This window comes from Myripristis murdjan, chromosome 23 (genome assembly GCF_902150065.1).
Source record: "Myripristis murdjan chromosome 23, fMyrMur1.1, whole genome shotgun sequence".
Classification (NCBI taxonomy): domain Eukaryota; kingdom Metazoa; phylum Chordata; class Actinopteri; order Holocentriformes; family Holocentridae; genus Myripristis; species Myripristis murdjan.
In genome coordinates this window covers 21679900-21703998 of record NC_044002.1, presented here as the reverse complement: position 1 = coordinate 21703998, position 24099 = coordinate 21679900, and the positions used below count along the sequence as shown (strand labels likewise).

The 24099-nt window shown below is 42.2% G+C and overlaps 1 protein-coding gene across 4 annotated transcripts in view; it reads left to right on the top strand.

Moving 5' to 3' along the window:
- osbpl8 (oxysterol binding protein-like 8) overlaps positions 1 to 24099 on the top strand; it is a 119532-nt gene that overhangs the window by 90195 nt on the left and 5238 nt on the right. The window contains exons 6-22 of one of the 4 annotated variants that reach the window (XM_030045465.1): positions 2262 to 2342; positions 3942 to 4043; positions 4979 to 5182; positions 7180 to 7264; positions 8638 to 8803; positions 10170 to 10395; positions 12731 to 12915; positions 13627 to 13708; positions 13844 to 13942; positions 14210 to 14306; positions 15132 to 15230; positions 15729 to 15826; positions 16106 to 16111; positions 17575 to 17664; positions 18990 to 19126; positions 20720 to 20905; positions 22901 to 22988. In XM_030045465.1, the coding sequence (XP_029901325.1) occupies positions 2262 to 2342; positions 3942 to 4043; positions 4979 to 5182; positions 7180 to 7264; positions 8638 to 8803; positions 10170 to 10395; positions 12731 to 12915; positions 13627 to 13708; positions 13844 to 13942; positions 14210 to 14306; positions 15132 to 15230; positions 15729 to 15826; positions 16106 to 16111; positions 17575 to 17664; positions 18990 to 19126; positions 20720 to 20905; positions 22901 to 22988 (2031 nt within the window). Of the gene's footprint in view, positions 1 to 2261; positions 2343 to 3941; positions 4044 to 4978; positions 5183 to 7179; positions 7265 to 8637; positions 8804 to 10169; positions 10396 to 12730; positions 12916 to 13626; positions 13709 to 13843; positions 13943 to 14209; positions 14307 to 15131; positions 15231 to 15728; positions 15827 to 16105; positions 16112 to 17574; positions 17665 to 18989; positions 19127 to 20719; positions 20906 to 22900; positions 23055 to 24099 lie in introns of all 4 variants that reach the window. The other 3 variants (XM_030045463.1, XM_030045466.1, XM_030045464.1) reach the window with 3 other exon arrangements.

Genomic DNA, 24099 nt, shown 5'->3' with positions numbered 1-24099 from the left:
CGTGGAGGAGGCCCTCTTCAGCCCGTCTCAGTCCAGATCAAACTCGTTAGCGCGCTCTCATCAGTGCAGATGTGGGCGTATGAGCCTCCTTCTGAGTCAGAGGCTTGCATCAGACATGAATCCTATTAAATCCTCGTTATGATTTTTGTCATCATAACACAGAGATTCGGTCCGTGCAGTGTTGAAGCGCAGCGTACCGAAATATTCCTGACCCTCGTATCTCTCGCGCGCAGGGCCTCCCACTCTGCTCAAGACGCCATGCTGAGTCTGTCAATGGATTCAACATCACCGGCTCCCTTCCTTATCAAGCTGCTGACAAGTATGACAGGATAATCATTTCAAAGCTGGACTGGCTCAACAGTCGGCCAGACCCTTCAAAGCCATCAAACATGGCGTGTTTTTGATCGATCTTTATCTGTGGACTTTATTAAACTTGTGATTCAAACATCTGCAATCTCAGATTTGCAATGAAACTTGCAGAATTTAGCCTCATCTGCAATTCCTTCAATTCTAACAGCGTTTTGAACAGAGAGATGATTTGAAATGGAAGGCTGGTTGGTTTGGTGGTTGTTATCATGTGACCTCCATCTCTCCCCGTCTCGGCCTGTGGGAGCTGGAGGCCTTAAGCAGCTCAGCTGTAGGATCGACACACACACACACACACACACACACACACATCGCTCTGTCTCTCCCCTTAAGATCACTCCAACTGTAAGAATTGCTCTTTTGCATTCACATTCAAATGCTGCATAAGTTTAACTTTTTTTTTCTTGGCTAATTTCCTAGGCCAAAGTAATGATTTTGAGTTGTTGTTTTTTGTTTGTTTGTTTGTTTGTTTTTGCAAAGATTTGTTTTTGATTGTTTTTTTCTATATTTTTTCTGTTTTTAAAAAAATTGTAGCCTATTTTATTAATTTATTTTAGTTTTCCTTATTGCAAAAAGTATTTTAAAATATTTTTTAAAATAAAATATACATTTTAAATGAGAAGCTGCACATAAAAATACTGTCTTTTTATTTTATTTTATTTTATTTTATTTATTGCTTCCCTGTTTCGCTTGCCCGTGGTCCACTTTTGGACTGCGACCCACCTGTTGAGAATCTCTGATTCAGCTGACACTCGGATCCAGAGCAGTCTGCAGAGTTTAATTCACTGCAGAACAAGATGAACTAAAAATTAATGAGGATTACTGGGTTCAGAGAGCCGCGGTGTCCTGACAATATTCCTGCGACCTCAGAATGAGAATGTGGGAGAGAAATGCTCGCTAAAGAAATCAGACATAAATTCAAACCGAGAAGCAGAGGGAATTTTCTTTTTTACATGCGATGCTGTAACTACCTCCACGTTAGATGCTGATCCACAAGGCGGTGTTGATCATCCCAAACCTAAAAGCTCATCGGCTCCTGCAGGTTTTATTATTCCACTGGTTCGTCAAGAGCTAGATAAAATTACTGATGCGTTTCAGGGGGCTCCTGAAATTCAGATTAGAGGCTCTGAGTCTGGGAGTGAGGCCGCCTCAGGGTGGACAGATGACTCATAGAATTTAGAAAAGAAGAAGAAAAAAAATCTCTACTTTTAATGCGCCTGTTAACAAGCATGATTTAGTTTATGTGATGAATGCCTTTTTTCTTTCAGAATAATGTATTTTGCAGCCCCCAGGCTTGGTGCAGTAATTAATTAAGTAAAGCGGCCTGAAAAGGGAACATAAAAATCATCTTTTTCCAGACATGTCGACATCCACCAGACGACATCGGTCCTTACTGTCGCCAAAGACAGATTTCTCAGGATCATTAATAAAACTACTCGCATTTTGAAGCAGAAATCCTCTCAGGAGTGTGATGCAGGATTATAGAATAGTGCAACAGCAGCTTTTTCCTCCCCCTCATCATAAATGCATTATAAGGTCTATAATTCTGGAGTTATTTGAAGATCTGATATGTTCACTTCAGAGACTTCTGCATGAAGAATTAAATTGCAAAATAAAATGTCCACCCAGGACTGCAGGATTGTAGCTAAAATGTGCATCTTTATTGTTTTGTGATCATGACTCTTAATCATAATCATTAGTCTCAGTGATCCAAAGAGCAAAATTCTTTTACTGTACTCTTTACATCTTATATGAACATCTTGAAAATACAGCTGACATTCACGATGAAATAAAATGCTTCATAATTGTTAGTAATCCACACTCATTAATTGTATATATATATATATATATGTATACACATAATATTGGCCTGTCTCCCCTCTCTGTGTACACAGTCTGAAACGAAGCTGTACAATGGCTCGGACAAGGACGTGTCGGCATCCGGAGGGAAGCTCACCAAGAAGGAATCCCTTAAGGTAAAAGAGCTTAAATCAGCTTAACCCCCCTCTTATCCGGACACTAAAGCTAATTCTGAACCTTAAAATACCCAAGTATACGCAGTTAAATACACACAGCACTATGTATAGTCGGCTGTCTCTGCGTAGATTATGTTTGTTTGTTTATTTGTTACAGGACCATCCGCCTTGTCTTCCTGGGGTCCGTAGTTCCATAAAAAATCTGCCACATGCAGAGTATTACCTGCAAAATGGACTATCACATAAAATATAATACATGACATCCAAAAACTGTTACAGTATATATTACTTTTATGGTCATTATTAACACTATATTAACGAAGGAACAGATCGAGTTAAGTGGTGAAAACAAACAAGAGTAGGGACATCAACCATATAGCTGACAGTTTGGCTGATTCTCATAATAAATGCATGTGTTGTGTTTTATTTTGCATTGTGTAGAGTCTTGTTTTCCCTTTACTTGTATGTGCCAGCTGATTGTTAAGACACATTATGAGTTCTTCTTATGTATTACATGCATACTATATTTGTGATATATATATATATGATAAGATAAATTTTACTGTCGCCCAAATGGGAATTTGTCTTCGACTGAGTGCTTTTGAAATTAAAAGAAACATCAAAGCCTGTTTTAATGAATGTATTCAGATCGAGTAGGGTCCTGGATGCTCAAAGCACAGAGCTAACCCTGGGTGTTTATGTCCCTGCCCCAATGTCACCAGGACATATTCTGGTCTTGGCTCGACAAATAGTGAGCATAGGTCTGATTCTTGAGAAGCCGGCCTCGCCTCACTGCATCCCAGTGAATTCAATACATCATTCAGAAAGCAACGCTTTGAAAAATGAGAGTGCAGCCGGTGCAGTGGACGGATCTGAATCTGCTGTATGGAATTTTTCATTATTTTACTCTTGGCTTGGAGTCAGAGGTAGTCCTTTTGTCTGTACGGCGTGACGGCCAGTGAATGCTAATGTACACTCTGCACGGCCAAGGACAGACAGCTACAACTTTTCCACTCTCACATTTTGCATAAATTAGATTTGTGCTTGATAGTAGCCGGATCAGCTTCCACAGCTTTTGTTTTGCATGGACGTGATGACTCTGCCCTCCATCGAATAGACAGCCGGGTGCCTTAAGGAGCTGCTAGCCCGCCTTACAGAAATGAAATATTATTAGTTTCAGTGGAAAGATTTAGTGTTGCGTGGTCTAAGTGATTTTTCAGAGGCTTTTTTTCGCCCCAACAACAAAAACTTCCTGGTGGAAAAACTACAGGTTACCTCTCATTACACATTTCACTGCTCTTTGCCACTCGTGCCAGATATTTCACCACTATGCTGCAAAGCTGGCGTAATTAGGAAAATTAAAATTGTGATTACATATCTATCACAGGCTGTCCTTGCTCCAATGTCAGAAATAACCAGGTGGCGTTGTAACAAGGACACATTGCAGCGTGATTACATTTACATTTTTAGCTTATTATTCACTGCTAATGCAGCGGCTAATGGAATTCAGCGAGAAATGGCAGTGTGGCGCGTTAATATTCACACTTGTGTAGATCTGTGTGTTACAGGCCGTCATGTCTGTCTGTCTCGGTCCCACAGGTGCAGAAGAAGAACTACAGGGAAGAGAAGAAGAGAGCCACCAAGGAGCTGCTCAGCACCATCACCGACCCCTCCGTCATCGTCATGGCCGACTGGCTAAAGGTTTGTGTTTCTGCCGCGGCGCAGGCGGCTCCCCCTCCTGCTCATGACTGTTTGCAGGCTTTTCAGGTTCATTCACCATTTGGTGGACGAAAGAAACTCGAAATAAATGATTAATAACACAGAAATCAAACAAGTCATGGTACCTTCTGAAGGTAGGCATTTCTTTTTAATACATATTAGAGGCACACAATGATGGATAATGATGAATAATGCCCCCCACATGAGCCCAGCCACCTAAAATATGTACATGGTATTTTGGCAACACACTCTCTGCTTTCAAACCTGACAAAACACAAGACTCAAAACATGTGTACTCTATAATGGCATTTTTCCATTACATAATATTTTCTCTACTTGCTCTTGGTACTAGTTTTTTCTTTCACATGGATAGATTATCAGTTATGACACAAGTCGTGTGAGTCATTGGCGAGTATTTCCTGGTTGTAAGAATTAACTGATGTGGCTTCGCTGTTCAGTTTCTCTCTGACCAGCATAAACCAGCATCCGGTACCAGATACTATTCCAAACTTTTGCCCAACAAAACCAAAAGAAGCAAGTAGAGCAGATAGCGTGTAGTGAAAAAGTGCTGTGACTTGAGATGGCCGCGGTCTGTACGCCTCTTGTGGAAAGTTCTGTGCTTCTGTGGAAGATTAGGATTAGGAGTTTGTGGCTTGTTATGGAACAGAATTTTGCTCTGAGTCATCCCTCAAATTTTAAGACTTTTGAGCGTCAATCCAGACTTCATCGTGTGAATGAAAGTGAAACCTGGTGTTCTGGTAGTCACTTCCTGTAGATGGTTCGGAGGTTGAGTGCCATTGTTTTCACAGAACTGAAGGGCTAATCCTAACTTCAGATAATCTGCTCCCAACATGGCTGGCGAGACCGTGGTGAATTTTGATTTGTGATTTTGTACGTCTTTTGTTTGTCCACCCCAGATCCGCGGCACTCTGAAGAGCTGGACCAAGCTTTGGTGTGTGCTGAAACCAGGCGTCCTGCTCATCTACAAGACCCACAAGAACGGCCAGTGGGTGGGAACGGTGCTGCTCAACGCCTGCGAGCTGATCGAGAGGCCCTCCAAGAAGGACGGCTTCTGCTTCAAGCTCTTCCACCCGCTCGAGCAGTCCATCTGGGCCGTCAAGGTCAGAAAACACCGCAGGGTGCCCGATTCCCACCGGTCCTGGGACACTTTCTGGGACGTGGAGTGCTGAGGTGTAATAAAGGCAGAGAAAGTCAGAGAGTGAAAAATTCTCTGGGGAAGTCGGGGAGTATCAGGGAATTTCACAAATGGGTCACTTCCAAAATGTATTACACGGTTAGTTTCACACAGGTTGAACACTATGGAAATCTCACAATGCAATGAAAATCAGTCTCATCACATCATAGATAGAAAGATGGATAGATGGATAGATAGAAAGAAAAAAATAGCCTAAGGCAGGTGGTTTGTCATGCAGGCCAGTGCATTTAAATCACAATGGCTTGTTGTTCCTGCAGCCTGTTTTTCACTCCACTGACGTTTTTTATGATGAACAAAAAGAGATAATCAGGGGAAGTGGACCTTCCCCAAAAAACAAAAGAAAACAATTGTTTATCCCCAGCAACAAAATCAAATTGTGAAACAGATGTGGATATTTACTGCATAATTAAGAGCTAGGCTTTGTTTTATTGAGGACCCGGACGGAAAATTATACGGCCAGCCAGCCAGTTTTCATATTTGGCAGCGCATGTTTTCCGCTTGTCCCCGTGGTTTCATCTTCGGTGTCTTGTCCGCCGCGATTATGATTTGGCATTCATCCGTGACCCCGTCATCTCAAGTATTTTTCGCCTTTGTCGGTGGTATGAAAAGAGCTGAATTTCAATGAGGGATCTGTGTTTTAGATTAGAGCACTCGTGGCGGTCCTCGTCGTCCTCTTCACCGCCGAAATAAACACTTCACTCGCTCAGCCCACGTCCTCTTCACGGCTCGTTTGCATAGTGACAGACGTACAGTAGCCTCGATTTCCACAGTTTGCACATACATGAATGATAAAAAAGACAAAAGTACTGCAAACCTCGGGTGTGGAGGATCAAGAAACACCTCCCCAAGCGGAAATATAAAACCGCCTGTCCTTAAAAGAAAAGAAGGAAATGGGTCGAGATGTCAAACTGATACGCCAAACTAAGTGACAGTAAAACTCAAAAAACCAATCAGTCCGACCTCAGACCCTTTGCTCCATGTCTTCCCCTCTCTCTGCCTTGTCTTCCCTGTTTCTCTCCACTGTGTCTGTCCAATAAAGCAGAAATGCCGAGAGAAAAAAAAAAAGAAATTAGAAATTAAAGAATTAAAAAGAACTTGATTTGTGTTCCAAATCAGACTGACCTCTCAAAGCACGATGAAAAACACAACCCTGAGAAATAAATATCTGATAATTTTGCCCTCAAGACTTGTTTTGTTTGTTCATAAACTAATAAACAATCTGTACGTTTACACACAGACACTCATTAACACAAACGCACAAAAAGCACTACACATGCTCATACAAAGGGTTTGGATGTGGAAAGACGTGTCAAAGTGGTGACTCAAACTGGGATCAAAACGCTTGAACAAGCTAATGCACAGGCACGCTCTTAGTGTCTCTTCACACACACACACACACACACACACACACAACCTTTAGCTTCCAACTCAGCGATCCTGAGACCAGCCACAACACACACACACACACAAGCAACATTTAGTTTCCAACTCAGTGATCCTGAGACCAGCCAAAGCAGACACACACACACACACACACACACACACACACCTTACACCAGCCTCTCAGTGTTAATTTTACTGACTTAAACTATGACTAAAAGTATTAGTCAACAACACTTTTTCCAGGACAAAAACAAGAATGAACCTTTGTTGAAATATATTGACAGTTTCATCGACAAATAAAAAACAGATGAAACTGTCAGAAATTGAAGGACAGCCTGAGTTTGGAAGTTTCATTGAGCTTTTGTTGACAGAAGCTAGATTAAAACCAACAAAATTCAAAGGACTAAAACGGAATTTATTTTGGCCAAGAGACTGAAAATAAATCAGAGACGGCTGTTAAAAGTGAGAGACGCAGAACTCGCTGCTTAATGCTGCTTTCCTCCCTCTTGTCGTTCGCAGGGTCCCAAAGGCGAGGCCGTGGGCTCCATCACTCAGCCGTTACCCAGCAGCCACCTCATCTTCCGGGCCGCCTCCGAGTCCGACGGTGAGAGCCAAGCTTCGTTTTAACGTTTTAACGCTGCAGGCGTTGACATCTCGACTGAGCGGGCTCGCTGTCCTCGTCTCAGTCATTCGGACAGGAGACGGAGGGAGCGGAACGTCTTTAGGGACGCTCCGTCCTCGTCTCAGGGTTCAGCCCCTCCCCCCCCCGTTGGTTTTCACTCGCCAGCCTGTTTGTGTGTCTGCATCAGACCGACCAAAAGCGAGGTTTCACTCACACAGCCGTGACTTGAATATTCAATTTTGGCTGTTAATGCTCACCCTAAAAAAATGTAGATCCCATTTCAGTCATTTATCAGGATCTTTACATCCAAATCAGAGCAACCTGTAAACTGCAGAATTCACTGGAGCTGATCCTGTCATAAAGCTTAAAGAGTTGCATTGAGACTCTTTTTCAAGGGAGACGTGGCCGAGACAGTCAGCTGCATGAAAAGAAACACATGGTTACAGACGAAAAATACAAAAGGAGACAAAAAAAAAAACAGCATTGTGAACTTGTATTTCAAAAGCCAAATTTCTAGTCAGTTGCTTATCCAGGTAAATTAAAGAATCTGCCTCCAGTTTTGTTTTGTTTTTTTTTTGTTTTTTTTGTCATGTTGGATTTAGAAACATTTCATGAGATTAATTTGTTGAGTTTCACGTCATCCTGCAGCGTATTCCATGCTGAGGATGCAGAAAACTCAAATGCCCTTCCTCCGGTTTCCGTACGGGCGTTTGGGGCAAAGTGCTGTCTGGCGCTCTTCTGTGGGATAAAAGTGTAGTGTTGGGTTGTTCCCTGGGCGCCATGTGAGTCCAAATATCATTAGTTGCTCTTTGCTGCTCCCTTGGGCTGCTAATCCACAACACTGTGTTTCTATCCTCCCATTCACTTCCATAGCGAGGCAAAAAAAGCTCCCAAAATAACACTCTTAGCACACAAATAAACACAAAGAATGCAGATTATACCAATATACTAAAAAGGTCCCGGTACCTTTTTTTGATGTGTGTAATTATAGTTATTTTTTAGTGGGACTTGTTTCTTATATTGGCATAATCTGCTTTGTTTGTGTTTATTTATGGGCTAAAAGTGTTATTTTGGGAGTTATTTTGCTGTGTGATGGGAGGCTTTAGAGAAGTAGGAGTTAGCAGTGTCTAGATAAGGAGGTTAAGCAGGGATTGGTGGGTGGCTGTGTCAGTCATTATTCACAAACGATTTTTGATGAGCATTACAATATGGGTAGCCTGAGTGCACACATTTTTGGATGCAGTTTTGAATTTTCTTTTTTGTTGTATTTTGAAATGAGTCATATTCAAGCAGCTATAAGATGTAATTAGCGGCGCATTTTGGAGTGTTTCTGATGATGGTGACTCCCCTGCCAGGCCGGTGCTGGATGGACGCCTTGGAGCTGGCCCTGAAGTGCTCCAGTCTGCTGAAGAGGACGATGATCCGCGAGGGGAAGGAGGACATGAGCACCACAGCCACGGGCGGCGAGCACTCCATCAACTTCTACAGCCTCCTGCGAGCCCACAACATGCAGGGCTTCCAGTGAGTGCACACAAGAAGAATCAGAATTAAAAAAAAAAAAAAAAAAAAGATTAAAGGCCTCCTCCTCCAGTGTTTGTTCCATCTGATATGCTTATCGAGTTTCTCCAAGGGGCTGGGAGGCCTGCGTGGTGTTCATATTAAAAATTCATTTTCTGCAGATCGGAGTTCATTTTTCCACAGATCGCTGTCACAGTTTTACCTTTGTAATTTATTAACCTGTGTTATTACGTACTGGAAACACAATAATACTGTGTTGTCCCTAATACGTACAGTAATAGACTTACATAATGCAGTATAGGCACAATCATATTTTTGCACTTAGTTTTTGTATTTGCATCGTACACCCGTGGAGAGATGGAGAGATTTAGAGAGATTTCCATTAGGTCCTGTCGCATTACTGTGTACTTGCACTTGTCTGAACTCTTGTTTTAATGGAAGTGCTTCAGCTGATGAGTTATTTTGTAGTGGGACAATCGAAGATAGACAAATGACACTAAAAGCATTATATTTATATTCAACACTGGAGGGAGTCTTGAGACCTGGCCTTGTCCTTTTTTTTTTTTTTTTTTTTTTTTTTTTGGTAATCATTTGTGATAAAAGATGGTTTTGTCGCAGGTCTTTTCTAATTGCACCTGCGAAGGGAAGGTGATTGTCCTTGGAAGAGACATTGTGGGAAAGAGTGTGTTCGAGAGTGTGAAAGGAGGCCTGTTGTGGACTGATAAAAAAAAATCATAAAATGCCACATCTCCTCGATGTTTGGTATTCTTGAAAAAGATCTATTTTCCCCTCTCACTGCGGTTTTGAAACGCGCTGCCCCTGCATTTCGCTTTTTTAGCCGAGGACAAAGTGATGACATCGCCGTCTTTCTTCTGTTGGCACTCCTAAAAAAAAAAGGTGGCACGTCCTTCATTACTGTTAGCAACAGCTGTCCAAACACAGCCCGAAACAGAAATACCCGCCTGTTTGTCGGGGGATTGCTGAAGCCCGTCGGCCTGTAATATCTCAGTTTATTCAGAAATCCACCAAAAGTTAACCCTTGTTTTCATTTTGCAAGGGCAGACGAATAAAAAGGTCGCACTTCATTTTGAAACGCTGCATAACTAAAATGTTGATGTGCAGAAGGTGTGCGGGAGTTTGACCTTTTTAATGTGCAAATTTCTGCCAGCATGCATCATTCAGGTGCACATAAGGACCATTTGCTTTATTGCAAGGACACACAATTTAAAGAACGTTATCACCTAAAATTCATCATTCAGTATGTTTAAAATGAAAAGGGTCCCATGTGGAATTATCAAGCTGCATACCATCTTTCACAAGGTAATTTTTTTTTTTTATTTTTGGTGACCTCTCATCACTCTGCCTCTAGGTTCAACGACAGCGACCAGTTCAAAGACCCGGACCTGTACTCTGACAAGTCGGACCGGGAGGGCGAGCAGGACCACGAGGAGTCGGACCCCGAAGGCCTGGAGAAGAGCGAGGAGAGCGACAGCGACACGTCGGAGCGCCAGGACGACTCGTACATCGACCTGGACCCCAACGAGAACGTGCGGGAAACCCCTTACCTGGAACAGTCCCACGAAGAGTTGGGAGAGGTAGGGGCCCGAGGTTTTTGTCGTTTATTTGCACAGAATGAAAGTGATCTACAGAAACTTTCAGACGTAAGTCCTTGGGGAGAATGTTCTTTGCAAGATGTCCTGGAGAGAACGATCTTCTCAAGAAAGCAAGCACAGATAACATCGACTTTGGACTTGGGGTGCTGTTCGGACACGGCGCATCAATTTTGCAATGAGTTTTGCGGTTCTCATTGCTGCCTTGTCGTCCAAAATCATCATCCAATGCAAGCTCATTTCCAACATCAACATTAGTCATCTGTCTTTTCACCTTGGGGCGTTGGCGTCGTGCTCCAGCAGGTTAGACATTATGTCACGTTTCATAGAGGATCCAAGAACACACTGACTGAGAAAGACCTAGTGTGTTTGTCGTTCACCACAAATATCCAGTCCTCACAGCCGAAAATTGACCGAAAATTGTGCCTACTTGCTCTTATTGGTTCTCTAAACGTTCTGTAATGTTTGAGTCAAACATTTATACAGCCTCTACTTGGCAAGTTCAGTTCAGTCTTAGCAAAGTTTATTTCAAATTGTATTACTCGAAGGAAACTTTCATGCTCGTCACAGGTTGCAAGTGTAACTTCTATCGTTGACATGTCATCAAAGTCATAATGAAAATTTCAAAAGATGATGCAAATGTAATGGTTTTAATGTACTTTTATGTGATAATGTCTTTGTGAACTACAGCAAAGATTGATTTGCCTCTTTTTGTGCTAAAACAATTCAGCAACACATCCAAGTTGGGAACAAATATTTTATTGAAGCGCTCAATTAATCATTAACCGCGTCTGATCAGCCTCATCTCTTTAATGATCCTCGTTGGGAAATTCAGCTCGTTTGAACCACGGAGACGTTGTGGAGAAAACTTTGAGAAAGCTATCAGTGCAGCCATTAACATCTCCAGAATGGATGTGTGAGTCGAAAAGAAACAAGGAAGATTTCAGTAAAAAAAAGACTTTTTAATATAACGTTCAGCTGCTGGGGCTTTAAAGAAACTGTAAGTAACATGGACCGGCTTTCTCTGTGCATGCTTGTGTGTGTGTGTGTGTGTGTGTGGGTGTGTGCAAGAGTCTTAGCTGCTATGATGAGGAGTGTGAAAGCGCTAACAGGCATTTCCATATTGATGAAGTCTGGTTTTTGACAGCTCACTAATTAAACACCTACTGAAGCCGAGGCCAAACTTTTATAGTCAGAAATTAATTAAAATCTCCTTGTGCCAGTTGCTCTCACAGCCAAGTGCAAGCTGACTTAAGCACAGAGTCTCATGAGGAAACGTATCCCCTGACTTCTGAGTGTGTGAACGCACATATGCATGAGTGTGTCTGAAGATTCGGCAAAACTTAAAGAGAAACATGAGGATCTTGAAGGCTGCTGCTTTAAGTTTTCCTTCCTTTCATCCATCAGAAGTTAGCCGTGGTCTTTAACTAGCTGAGAAACAGTAGTGGAGTATTTTTTATTTTTTTATTTTTTTATTTTTTTTTTAAGTATACCAGTTTGTCTCTGCTTTGTAACGTCAAAGAAAGACTTGCCTGCAACATGAATGGAGGATTAGCCTTGCAAGCTACTCGAGCGCAGGATAATGAGGCTGTTCCTCTCATGAATATGCATTTCTCTGCTCCATTGCACTTATTACTTTATAGTCCCCATGTCATTGTTGGTAGTTTTTCATTATATGGAGAATAATTTATTATTTTTATTGTTTCTATTTGCTGTTGTGATCCTACGTGTGTACAGTGTTCCCTCGTTCATCGCGGGAGTTACGTTCTAAAAATAACCCGCAATAGGCGAAATCCGCAAAGTAGTCAGCTTTATTTTTTACAATTATTCTAGATGTTTTAAGGCTGTAAAACCCCTCACTACACACTTTATACACTTTTCTCAGACAGGCATTAACATTTTCTCACTTTTCTCTCTTGTTTAAACTCTCAAAGTTCAAACCTTCGTAGAAAAATAAGTCCAGTATTATAGAATGAACACATTCTGTACTGTGCAGGAGACACGGCACGGAGGAGATTGATTGACAATGGGCTACAGTCCCTTAGCCAATCAGGACGCGGAACAGAATGCACTGTAAAAAAAAAAAAAAAAAAAAAAAAAAAGCATGCAAAATTGCACTAAAAAAATCTGCGAAACTGCGAGGCCGCGAAAGGTGAACCGCGTTATAGCGAGGGACAACTGTATCTGTATTTTTGGATTGAAATAATAAGTAGTACTAATGCCTAGTAACTTTGATTTGAATCTTGACTGTTTTAATACAAGATATATGTGAATAAATACATCCGTTAATGGCTGCCGCTGTGTGTGACTCCCTGTCCAGGCCGGCGAGGCGTCCCAGACGGAGACGGTGTCAGAGGAGAACAAGTCGCTGATCTGGACTCTGCTGAAGCAGGTCCGGCCCGGCATGGATCTGTCCAAGGTGGTGCTGCCCACCTTCATCCTGGAGCCTCGCTCCTTCCTCGACAAACTCTCCGACTACTACTACCACGCCGACTTCCTGTCCGAGTAAGCCCCCGTGTCACTTCACTAAGAGTTTTCACCGCATACCGATATGCAGCTGGGTCCTTTTTGTTCAAAATGCTGCCAAGGGGTGCACTAATCTATTGAAGGAAAAAAAAAAAAAAAAAAAACATTTTGTTGAGTAAAAAATGAAAAACAAAGACAATGTGCTGGACACGTTTACTGAAAAGTTTTTTGTTATCTGTTGGTTCCTTCCTTTTTACATTCACTGCAATATGTCAAGTTAAATTTGCTCCTTTTATTTGCTCTAATTAATGCTATAAATCACAAACACTGGAAAGCGAGAAACAGACAGAGGACAGGCCTGGGTGAAGCAGCTGCTGAGGTGCCCGTGTCCAGATCTCTTGGTTTAGCTCAAATAATCACTTGTAGTTCGCTGATTATGTGCAGCTCAAGTCATCCGACAGATTTCACCACAGCACACAACTCATTACTTTTATCTAAAGTCTCTTACAGAGCTGTGAATCAATAAATTATTAGTTTTTGAAGCCACGCAGGGATGATTCTCAGCGTGTTGGTGCTTTATTTGCCACCGAGCTCCACAGAACCAGATTTTCCATTAGGATGAAAAGACTAGAGGAAGAACCGGAATGAAACAGAAAGAGGGAAGAGGTGAAGATCAGTGAGAAGTGTTCAGATACTCGACTCGTTGATGTAAACAATCTAATAATCTAAGCCGTGACATTTCGCTCCCAGGGCTGCAGTCGAAGAGAACGCCTACAACCGGATGAAGAAGGTGGTGAAGTGGTACATCTCCGGATTTTACAAAAAGCCAAAGGTCAGGAGGAGGCTAATCACGCTGCCTGAAACCACAACAGAGAATCCATCCACAGGGACACACAGTCTGTTTGATCCACAGCGAGTTCCACTGCAGGCTCATGTTTGTTTGTCGTTTGTTTGTTTCAAACCGCAGGGGCTGAAGAAGCCGTACAACCCCATCATTGGAGAGACGTTTCGCTGCATGTGGCTCCACCACAAGACCAACAGCAAGACCTTCTACATCGCAGAGCAGGTGACAGCAGCACCGCAGGGCATTTGCTTTAAACAGACCGAAAAAATCTCTCCTGAAGTGCAGCGTCGTCTGGCAGCTTCAGTTTCCACACAGCTACAAAACATTCTTACACCCCTCTGATGTGTTTTCAAATTTATTTACATGTTTACAAAATTCCCTCTAAGAGAAAAAAACTGCAGGCTCTTAATTTGGAAATCCCAGTTGTGGTCATTGCAGTGGTCATTATTTTGTGACCCGCCTGACTCGGTCGGTGTGCGTTCTCTCCAGGTATCCCATCATCCTCCTGTGTCGGCCTTCTACGTCAGCAACAGGAAGGACGGGTTCTGCCTCAGTGGCAGCATCCTGGCCAAGTCCAAGTTCTACGGTACACACACACTTGAGAAATATTCAGAATAGAGAAATATTCAGAATAAATGTTCACTTCTCTGTGGTTTTATTATCTGTTAGTGGTGTTGCATTTCTTCATCTCACATATTCACTAATGAGTCACTTTGTTACCACTGTTTTCATGGCACCATTATACTACAGTAAATGCCTAAATCGTGCATGAAAACGCTTGACATGTTTACATTCTTACATGGTTTAAGGACACTGAAGGATTGAAAGAGCACCGCCTCTGCCATACAGCACCGTTTACTGAAGAAACCCAAAAGAACCTAGATGTACTGATGACACAAAATCCTGGAAGTCTTGCTGGATATTAGTCTTTAGGTCTTGTAGACATCCGTGGAAAAAAAACGAAGGCAGCTCAGTTTCCAGGATGTTGTCTCTTGAACTTTCACCTGCGCCAGTGAAGCGTTTCCTTCTCCCTTTGTAAACTAGATGTATCGATGCCCCCATACTTATTCGACGCCTAACATTAATTGTAAATCATATGTGTATTTTTGTTGTTTTTCGCGATGATTATTCAGATTATGTTAGAGATCATACCTTGGAAATCAACCGTTCCTCAAGTTCCTTTTGAAAGTAAGTTCGCTTCACAAGAGGTGACCGGATTTGAAAATTCAGATCGGTGTCTCTAATTATATCTATTTCAGTATTTGGGTGAATTTGTCCACAAAAGTTTGGGTGCACCCGTCTGTCGTCCAAGCATGAGGAGGGCCTTTTTTTTTTTTTTTTGCTTTGATGCTTCTGAATGATGATTGCGTGCACTGGATTTTAACACTGAGGTGTCTGTGTGTTTTTTTAGGGAACTCCCTGTCGGCCATATTGGACGGAGAGGCTCGGCTCACCTTCCTCAACCGGGGCGAGGACTACGTCATGAACATGCCTTACGCCCACTGTAAAGGTCAGACTTGCGTCACTTTATCCAAAATGTTAGAAAGAAAATGTGAGATACAGTCGACTTTTGCATCGTGTGGAATGTATCTTGATTTTATTTTGCTTTCCGTCTGTTTCATAAGCTAGTCTTTAAACAACGTATTCTTTAAACTTGTAAAAAACCTAATCAGAATAGCAAGAAGCATTTCAAGTGTCTGTAACTAAATTTTAAAAATCCATGTTATTCTCTTTGTCTCACATGGGAGCGAACGTCATGTCACACCGTGTGTCCGAATCTGTCAGTTTAAAGTTTCTTTTCCACCCCGTGGGACTCGAGACCTTTTCTGAATTGTTTTGGGTTCACTCCTCAAATGTGTGTTTTAGCCGGTGCCAGCTGACTGTTTCGGTGGAAGGAACAAGAAGCAAAGCCGTGGTAAAAAAGTTGAGTTTAGAAGGAGCGTCTCCGAGCTTCTCCGGTTATGCGTGCTGACTCTCTCCTCTCCTCGGGGTGTTTTTCGTCTCGCAGGCATCCTGTACGGCACCATGACGCTGGAGCTGGCCGGTCAGATCACCATCACATGCGAGAAGACCGGCTACAGCGCTCAGCTCGAGTTCAGACTCAAGGTACAGCACTGGGCTCCTGGTTCTCTTGTTGTAAAATTAGAGTACTTGTTAGGTTCTTCACTCCTTGGTTTTGCAAAAAGACAGCACGTTTAGCACCAAATAGTTGTAGGACACCTTTAAGAAGGGGGAGAAAAAGGAAAAATCTGTTTCTCACGTGTGTTTCCTGTGTCCCGCCACCCACTGCCTTCACCGATCCCCCTCCATCCGGCTCCCCATCCCTCTCCACAAACATCCTCCCCTCCAAACCTCCATCCACACCTCCGTCACTCCTTCACCAAGCCGAAGGTACATGAGGGGCATACATTTTCATTTAAGGGCCTTTTCACACCTGAGAGTCCAACGTTCAATTTGGCAGGTCGTGTACCGTCGTTGTTTGAATTAATGAAGACAAATGAATGAACAGATTCATTTTGTTGCCATTATAATAATAATAATATTATTATGGCATTATGACTAGCAGCACCAACTTCAAATGCAGCACTCAAGACTAGTTTGAATTCCCTACTACTGAATTGGGTTGTATGTCACTTTTTGGGTAGAAAAAGATTATTTTTTTGGCATACCTGCTTTATTTGAGTGGTATAGTGTGAATAGAGAGAAACAGGGAAGGCAGCGGAGAGAGAGAGAGGGGATGGCAGGAAAGCGTCCAGGTCGATTTCGAACCCAGGCCGCTGCAGTACAGACTCAGATTTGATATGTGGTACGCGCTCTACCAGGTGAGCCACCGCGGTGTCCCACTTTAATTTGTCCAAAAGTCCAAACCATCCAAAAAATTTTGTTATCCCCGGCACGAAGCGAACTATGGTTCAGTTTGATTTGGACAGAGACCGCCTCTTCTTGTTGGCTTTTTGGTCCAGACTGAGGTTTCACTCCTGTAATTTTGGTTCAGATCCAACTGCAAACTCCAAAAGTCCTGACACGAACGAGGTAGGTGTGAAACGGCCCTAAAACACCACTTAGACGAAAACTGCATTTACCCGACTACAACTCAGGGTTTCTACGGTTCACAAAGTCTGGAAGATTTAATCATAAGACTTCAAAGTAGTAAAAATATCTTAAATCCAGATGTAGAGGCCTGGTTTTCACTAGACAATATCATTTTTGTGCTTTGAGTTCAGTCACAGATACAATATGAACACAATATGACCAGCAGAATATGCAAATCTTGTTTTTTCCCCCCCCAACATATCTGCTTTATTAAACACAGTTTGGCTTCATGTCAGTTAATTTCCTGGTGTTCAGTTTGAGCCAAGTTTAATCAGAAATGGTTTTTCTGCCATATTTTTTTTTGCCAGCTTAAATTACTTTGAAATTCAAGAAAGCTGGCATGAGATGGTAACGCAGACCTGAGGATGAATCTTGATACCGTATCTCCTCGAGTCCGTTTCATCTTCCCCTCCAGTTAATTTGTGTGAGCTCTCATCTAAACAGTTTGATATCAGGCTGTGACAGATAAAGAGTAATTAATCAGTGCATTCAAAGATCTAAAAACAAGAAAATGTAGACAAAAAGTATCGTTTTTTTTCGTTCCTTTCCTTTTTTCCCCTGCAGACAAACAGCAACTGATTAAACTTTGTGTCCCTGTCTCTCCGCCTCCCATCTCCACCTTTAATTCCTGCTATCTCGCCTCATCTCCCCTCCTTCCTTCTCTCCCATCTCCCTTCCTTTCTTTTCTCGTCCGTCCTCCCTCCCTTCCTCCCTTCCTTCCTTCCTTCCTTCCTTCCTCTGTCCTCGCTCGTCTCCTCCAGCCGTTCCTGGGCAGCAGCGACAGCGTCAATCAGGTTTCCGGAAAGATCAAGCTGGGGAAGGAGGTGCTGGCCACGCTGGAAGGACACTGGGTAAGACACACCGATGGCTGTTTTGTCTCTCCGGCTGCCTGCCGTGTGAAATCCCCTTTAGGATGCCCTTTGCTGTGATAAAGGGGGATTAGGGCTGCCTGGCACCCGAGCCGCATCGCCACTATTATTTGCTGTCTCACTCATTTGCCCTTTCTTTTCCTCTGTCCTTTTTTTTTTTTTTTCCATCGTCTCATTCCTCCTTCCTGCGTCCTTCCATTAATTTCCTCCTCTTCCTTTTTTTTTTTAATAATGAGACAACCTCAAAGCGGAAACTGTTTACTGTCGCTAAGGGACTCATAATCACAGTCATGAGGCCATTTGCAAAGGAATGGCGGCCTTCATAAAAGTCATCAACGCACGTTTACGGAATGAAATGTTTTCTTCAAATTAGTGTACATACTTGATCAGAAATCAGGAATCAGAAACACTTTATTGATCCCCGAGGGGAAATCGGTTCAGTTGCAGTTGCTCAAAGGACACATATACGTTGTTTATTGGGTAATGAGCTTTCTGTCGTGTGTGTTTTTCTGCTTGCTGCAAACAGAATTTCCTTTAAGAAAATGAAGTTGAACCGTCCAGTAAAGCATGGCTGGTTGTGCTTTATGCTGCTTTATCAGCACTTCATGGGAATTATCTGCATGATATGGATTGCAGGGCTGTGACAAAATATTTAAATACTGATATATTGTGATACTTCTTGCGATACATTAGACTGATTCCTGCTGGTTGGAAAATTATTTTGCCTTTTCCAGGGTGTTTTTTTCTTCTTCGGTTACAGATATCCTGATGCATGACATGCTGATTATCTTACAATATATCGCCTGTATCGTGATTCCAGTATCGCACCGCCACGTTTGTCTGATTGGTTCAAGAAGCTGAGACACATACAGTGCAATGCAGCTGCAGCATCCTTCTCTATTCTCCACTATTTCCTGTCTCTGCATGTCTTGGTGAGGCGGATTTGTCGATGAAAAACACCTGAAAGACACCGATTCTGACCATGCAGCCTGGCGAACGATGGATCTGCTGCTGCCTACAAATAAAATACTTAGACAGTGGCGCCTTATTTTTCATGATAAATTGTTTATTTTCATTTTGAGTGATGTGAAATGAAATGAGAAATGCAAAATCGAGATGTGATTATTTTTTTTTTTTGTTGTTTGTTTGTACTGAGAACTCAAGGCCTGTCTCTAGTTTGTAGATTGACCTGTCTTCCCTTTACACACTTGATCAAATACTGAGACTGATAATTGTCTCCTGTCCCACCCTTCTCTTTTACACACACACACACACACACACACACACACACACACACACACACACAGGACAGCGAGATCTTCATCAATGACAAGAAGACGGGGACGATGGAAACTTTCTGGAACCCGACACCGGAGCTGAGGCAGAGCCGGCTGACGCGCTGCACCGTCCCGCCGGAGGAGCAGGGGGAGTTTGAATCAGAGAGGTACGGTCATAATCATCAAGGTCCTTAAAACGTGAAAAAAAAAAAGATTTGAATGGTCTTATTAGTAGTTTGTCACATCGATAGTTAGTATGATTATTGCCTCATCAATTATGTTGCACCATTTTTGTAGCATTAATCATCATTTCGTGTAATATGTAATCACATTTTTATAGTTTATTGCAGTATTCTACAGATTGTTTCCCTAAGTCCTGCAGAAACCCTGATTTAAGCTTCATTTATCTTTTCTATGAAGGAAAATTATGTTTCCAGACAGGGTTTACAGTTGAAACATCACCAAATTATACATCATGACCGCTCAGGAGTCGGCAGATGGATTAAAAAAGCATCGGCATAATCAAATCTTGCAAATTTAGTGTTCTCATTCAGGCACAAGAGTCATTTCATGTGGAAACTGAGCATTCCAGGTGGATCGGAGATAGATGAGTCTCTCCTTCTGTTATGGTGGAGTGAAGTCATGAAGGCGTGGAAAAAGCAACGTGGCGTCGCCTTTTCGTGCCACCTGCCTCATACATTTTAAATGATTACATCGGACCAGTTTTTTGTTTTCCCAAACAGACCCGCTCTCTCTTCAACGCCTCTACGTTTGTCCCATCCGTCTTCTTTATCTTCTCTCCATCCTCTCCTTCACTCCCTCATTTAATTCCCTGTCATGCTTATGGCCTAATTAACAGGCTCCTAATAGTCCCACTTTAATAGTGCACATATTATCCTGCATGTGGTGCATCCAGGCCCGCGTAATCCTGCCTGATCCAGTCCAAGGCAACTCTCTAGACCTTGTTTTACATTTGCAGACGAAGTTTGTATATGCAGGGATTTAGTCAGAGTCCAAGTAGGGCTGCGAGTTATTGCAATATTAAATTGATACCCTGAAATGAGGCTAAATTCATTCCGGGAATTTTGGATATTGTGGTTTTAAAGGCTGCATTTCAGTAAATGGATGCAATTTTCTGAACTTATTCGACTCTTGCAGCTGCGTTATTATTTGCCCCTGCCTGCTCGGTCATCACATCCACATTATTGATAGCTGTTTATCAGAAAACTGCATTTACACACACAGGATTGTGTGTAAATGCAGTTTTTGTACTCTTGTCTGTTGAGTTTTGATTTAGTTTCTGTTCCGAAGTTGTCCTGTGCCTCTGTTTGGCTACTTTATTTATTTTTTCTGTTTCTTTCCTGGAGAATTTCTTAGGAGCCACTTGAAGAGCTCATTTGCAAAAACAGATATCTCCATTTGAATTTATTAAACCTTTTTAAACTTTTTTGAATTTTATTAAAATTTACTTTATATTTATTTCTATTTTTTATATGTTTATTTAGCCTGGCATAATATTTATTATCCTAAATCATGCTTTGTGTGTGTGTGTGTCTATATATATGTGTGTACTCCAAGCGGTATCAGTGAAACGGTGTATTCATTTTAAGAATGGCTTTTATCTGTTTTTGCAAATTAACTCTTCACTTGCATTTTTTCCTTTTATTTGGTCTTCCCGTCTTTCCTTTTTCCATTTTTTTTTTTGTATACATGCAAACGGTCTAAACTGCCTGGGCTTGTCCTCCCTGTGCGTCCGTCAGGCTGTGGCAGCACGTGACCCGGGCCATCAACAACAAGGACCAGACCGAGGCCACCAACGAGAAGTTCATTCTGGAGGAGGCGCAGAGGAAATCGGCCCGCGAGCGCAAGGCCAAGTGCGAGGAGTGGGCCCCCGCGCTGTTCGAGCAGGACCCCGTCACCGGAGAGTGGCATTACAAATATGCCGAGTGAGTCTTTGTCCTTTGGGCTTTCACTTTTTTTCCTTTCAGCTGCACTCAAATTAGATTTTAAAGGACAAAAAAAAAAAAAAAACAGTCGTGGCATCGTGGCAAATGAAAACCTAATAATGAAAACGAAAATAAAAAGAAATCACCAACAATAATTCACTCACACTTCTGCTGTTGTAGTCTTATCATGGCCTGATCGTCAGCAAGTAATAAAAACCCACTCACAACACTGGGGGGCAAACATTATGCTAAAATTAAATTGAATAACCCAAAGTTGTGAGATGATACAACTTCCCTTTTTGGGGAAATCAGAATAAAGCAGAATTTTATCAGGGAAATTGAAATGAATCGACAAGCTTGACAAACATTCCCACAAGTGAATTAGACTGATTAGATTGTAGAGAAGCATGAAATGGAAAAAGAAAAAAAAAAAAAAACATTTTCTCTGCAGCTGCTGTAGAGCTGCGGTTCTCAGTCCTGCTGCTGCTGGGGGATGAAAAGCAGGAGGAACAGCGGGGCTCCGGCTCCCGAAATCTGCAGCCGACGTGGTGTCATGTGATTATCACGTCGTGTTTCAATCACATGCAGGGAGTTTATACTCTGACATCCAAAACCACATCAGCACCCGGGACAAGCCTGTGCTTTAGAGCTCAGTGCTGCCACCTGGTGTTCACACTCCTTCTTCATTCTGCACTCAGGGCGAACGCCATAACAAGAGTATTAAAGCGTTTAAGAGTGGAGCTCATATCACTCCATCATCCTCCCTGTGCTGGAGTCTGCTTTGGTGCAGAACCCAGACGGATGATTGGTTTGGATTTCCCATAAAACTGTATAATGAAATTTATAAAACGGCCTTAATTCTTTGCTGACTGATGATAATTGATGTCCAAAAATCTCCAAACTACTCCGAAATCTACAAACATGCAAGAGTTTCGTCCTTAATCTTAGCGCATGTCGTCGCTGTCCAGTGAAAACCACTTACCTCCAACTCTGGTGATTAATTTCCTCTTTGGGTGCAGAAAGTTTCACAGCACTTTGGTTTTTATTAAAGCGTTTCAGAAGGAATTAGATAAAGCGAAAGCTGCACAGCTGCCGAGCTCAAAGCGACTCTGTGTTTCTCCGTTTCTGAAAAGTCGACATTTTGGTGGATAAGTGGTTTTCACCGGACGGCGACGATGTTTTATTCACACGTCTGACGTTCACAAACAGCCGGGCTGATGAGTAACAGAGATTCTTTCATAGCGATCTCCATGACAACAGAGGATAAACTGGTGATTGACAGCGTTCAGTTTCCCGTTCCTGCACGGCCTCATTGAGTTTCTCCTCAGGGGTCGGACACGATGCATCACTCGGAGGAAGTGATGCTTCCCCACAGGTGCTCCGGATAAAAGCTTCCCCCATTCACAGATATTTAGTTCCCCCGTCTTCCATATTGAATCACCTGCAGTAAAGATATGAGTGGAGTGACACCTGCTGGTGATTTTCTGTAAATACATGGGCTTGATGCCTCAAAATATTACATGAACAAATGAAAATTATAAGGGCAGCTAATTTGGGTGGCACACAGATTTTTTCCCCCTTGTGAATTAAATGTCAGCTTGTGGTTTCACCTGTAAAAATCCTGAAGACTTGGGTTGATATTCAGTTATATCAAATGTTGTGATATTTAAAGCCAAATGTGATATTTTGTACTTTTGTAATATTGACCAGTCACAAAAATAGGATAGATTGTTGTTAATGTGGAATATTGTGATATTTTAGCAGGACATTATTGCATCAGTTGAAATGATGTCACAGTGTTTTTACTGTTTCTCACTGCAGCTTTTCTCTTTTTCTTCTCCTTTGTCTTTTTCCATCTCTAATTTCCTCCCTCTGTCCGTCATTAACATGTTGTTGTTGTTTTCTGTTTGGCCGTGGTCTGCCATCTCTCCCCTCTCTCCCTCCCCTCGTGTCTCTCGGCCGTCGCTCGTCTCTGTCCCCCCCCCCCTCCCGCAGCACGAGGCCGTGGGATCCGCTCAACGACCTGATCCAGTTTGAGAAAGACGGCTGGATCCAGACCAAGGTCCGACACCGCACCCCTATGGTACGTTCTGGCAGTCTTATTAGTCTGAGTAACCAGGGGCCGCGGAGGGACAATTGCAAGTGCCAGGTAGGTCGGCCCGATCGAAAACCGCCACCTAAAAAAAAAACAAAAAAACAAAATTAAACCAAACAAGCCAACATACCTCGCCCGCCTCAGCCACTCTTCACTCAGCGCCCGGTGCGCCGTTTCTGTTGTCGCTTCTTCAGTTTCTCTCTTCTTCTTCTTTTTTTTTTTGTTTTGTTTTGTTTTGTGTTTCCTCACCTCTGTGCTCTCACCGCCGTCATCGCCTCTGCTCGCTCTCTCTCTCTGTGTCTCTATGTCTCTCACTCCCTCCATCACAGCTGCTGCTCTCTTTGTATGGAAGGAAACGACACGTCAAACTGCACGCGTCATCGCCTTTCAGATTCATCTTGCTCAGCTTTGCGTGCGCAGGGACAGATATTTGTCTCACAGGATTCTTAAATCTTATTTTTTGGGTCAGTTTTCTCATAAACAGGGTTAGATTATGATCAGATAAGCCAGTAATTAAAACATAACTTGCGGTTATTCTTCGTGGTGTGTGCTGGAGAGTTTTGCAATCCTTGTTGAGCTTTTTACTCACAAGGTTGAATTTCTCTGTAATCATTTTTTATTATTATTTTACTTATAACTTACCCTCCCAATTCACTTTAAAATCACCCATAACAATGAATTCTTTTGGGATTTGTTGATCGTGGAATGTGTTACTATTAGTGGTCTATGATAGTAAATGACATTTATTCAGACAAGATTATTTTTAAAAGGACAGATTCTACACTGCAAAAAGTCAAAATCTTACCAAGATTACTTGTCTCATTTCAAGTAAAAATGTCTTATTTCTAGTCAAAATGGAACAAGCAAATTTTTACTTGTTCACTTGTGTCACAAGTAAAAATTTGCTTGTTCCATTGGCAAAATTTGTTTCTTGTTTCAAGCTAATTTTCACTTGTTTCAAGTAAATTTTCACTTGAAACAAATGAAAATTGTCTAAAAACAAGTTATTTCTGAGCTGATCATGTCTTATTTTAAGTGTAATGAGATATTTTGACTAGAAATAAGACATTTTTACTTGAAATAAGACAAATAATCTTGG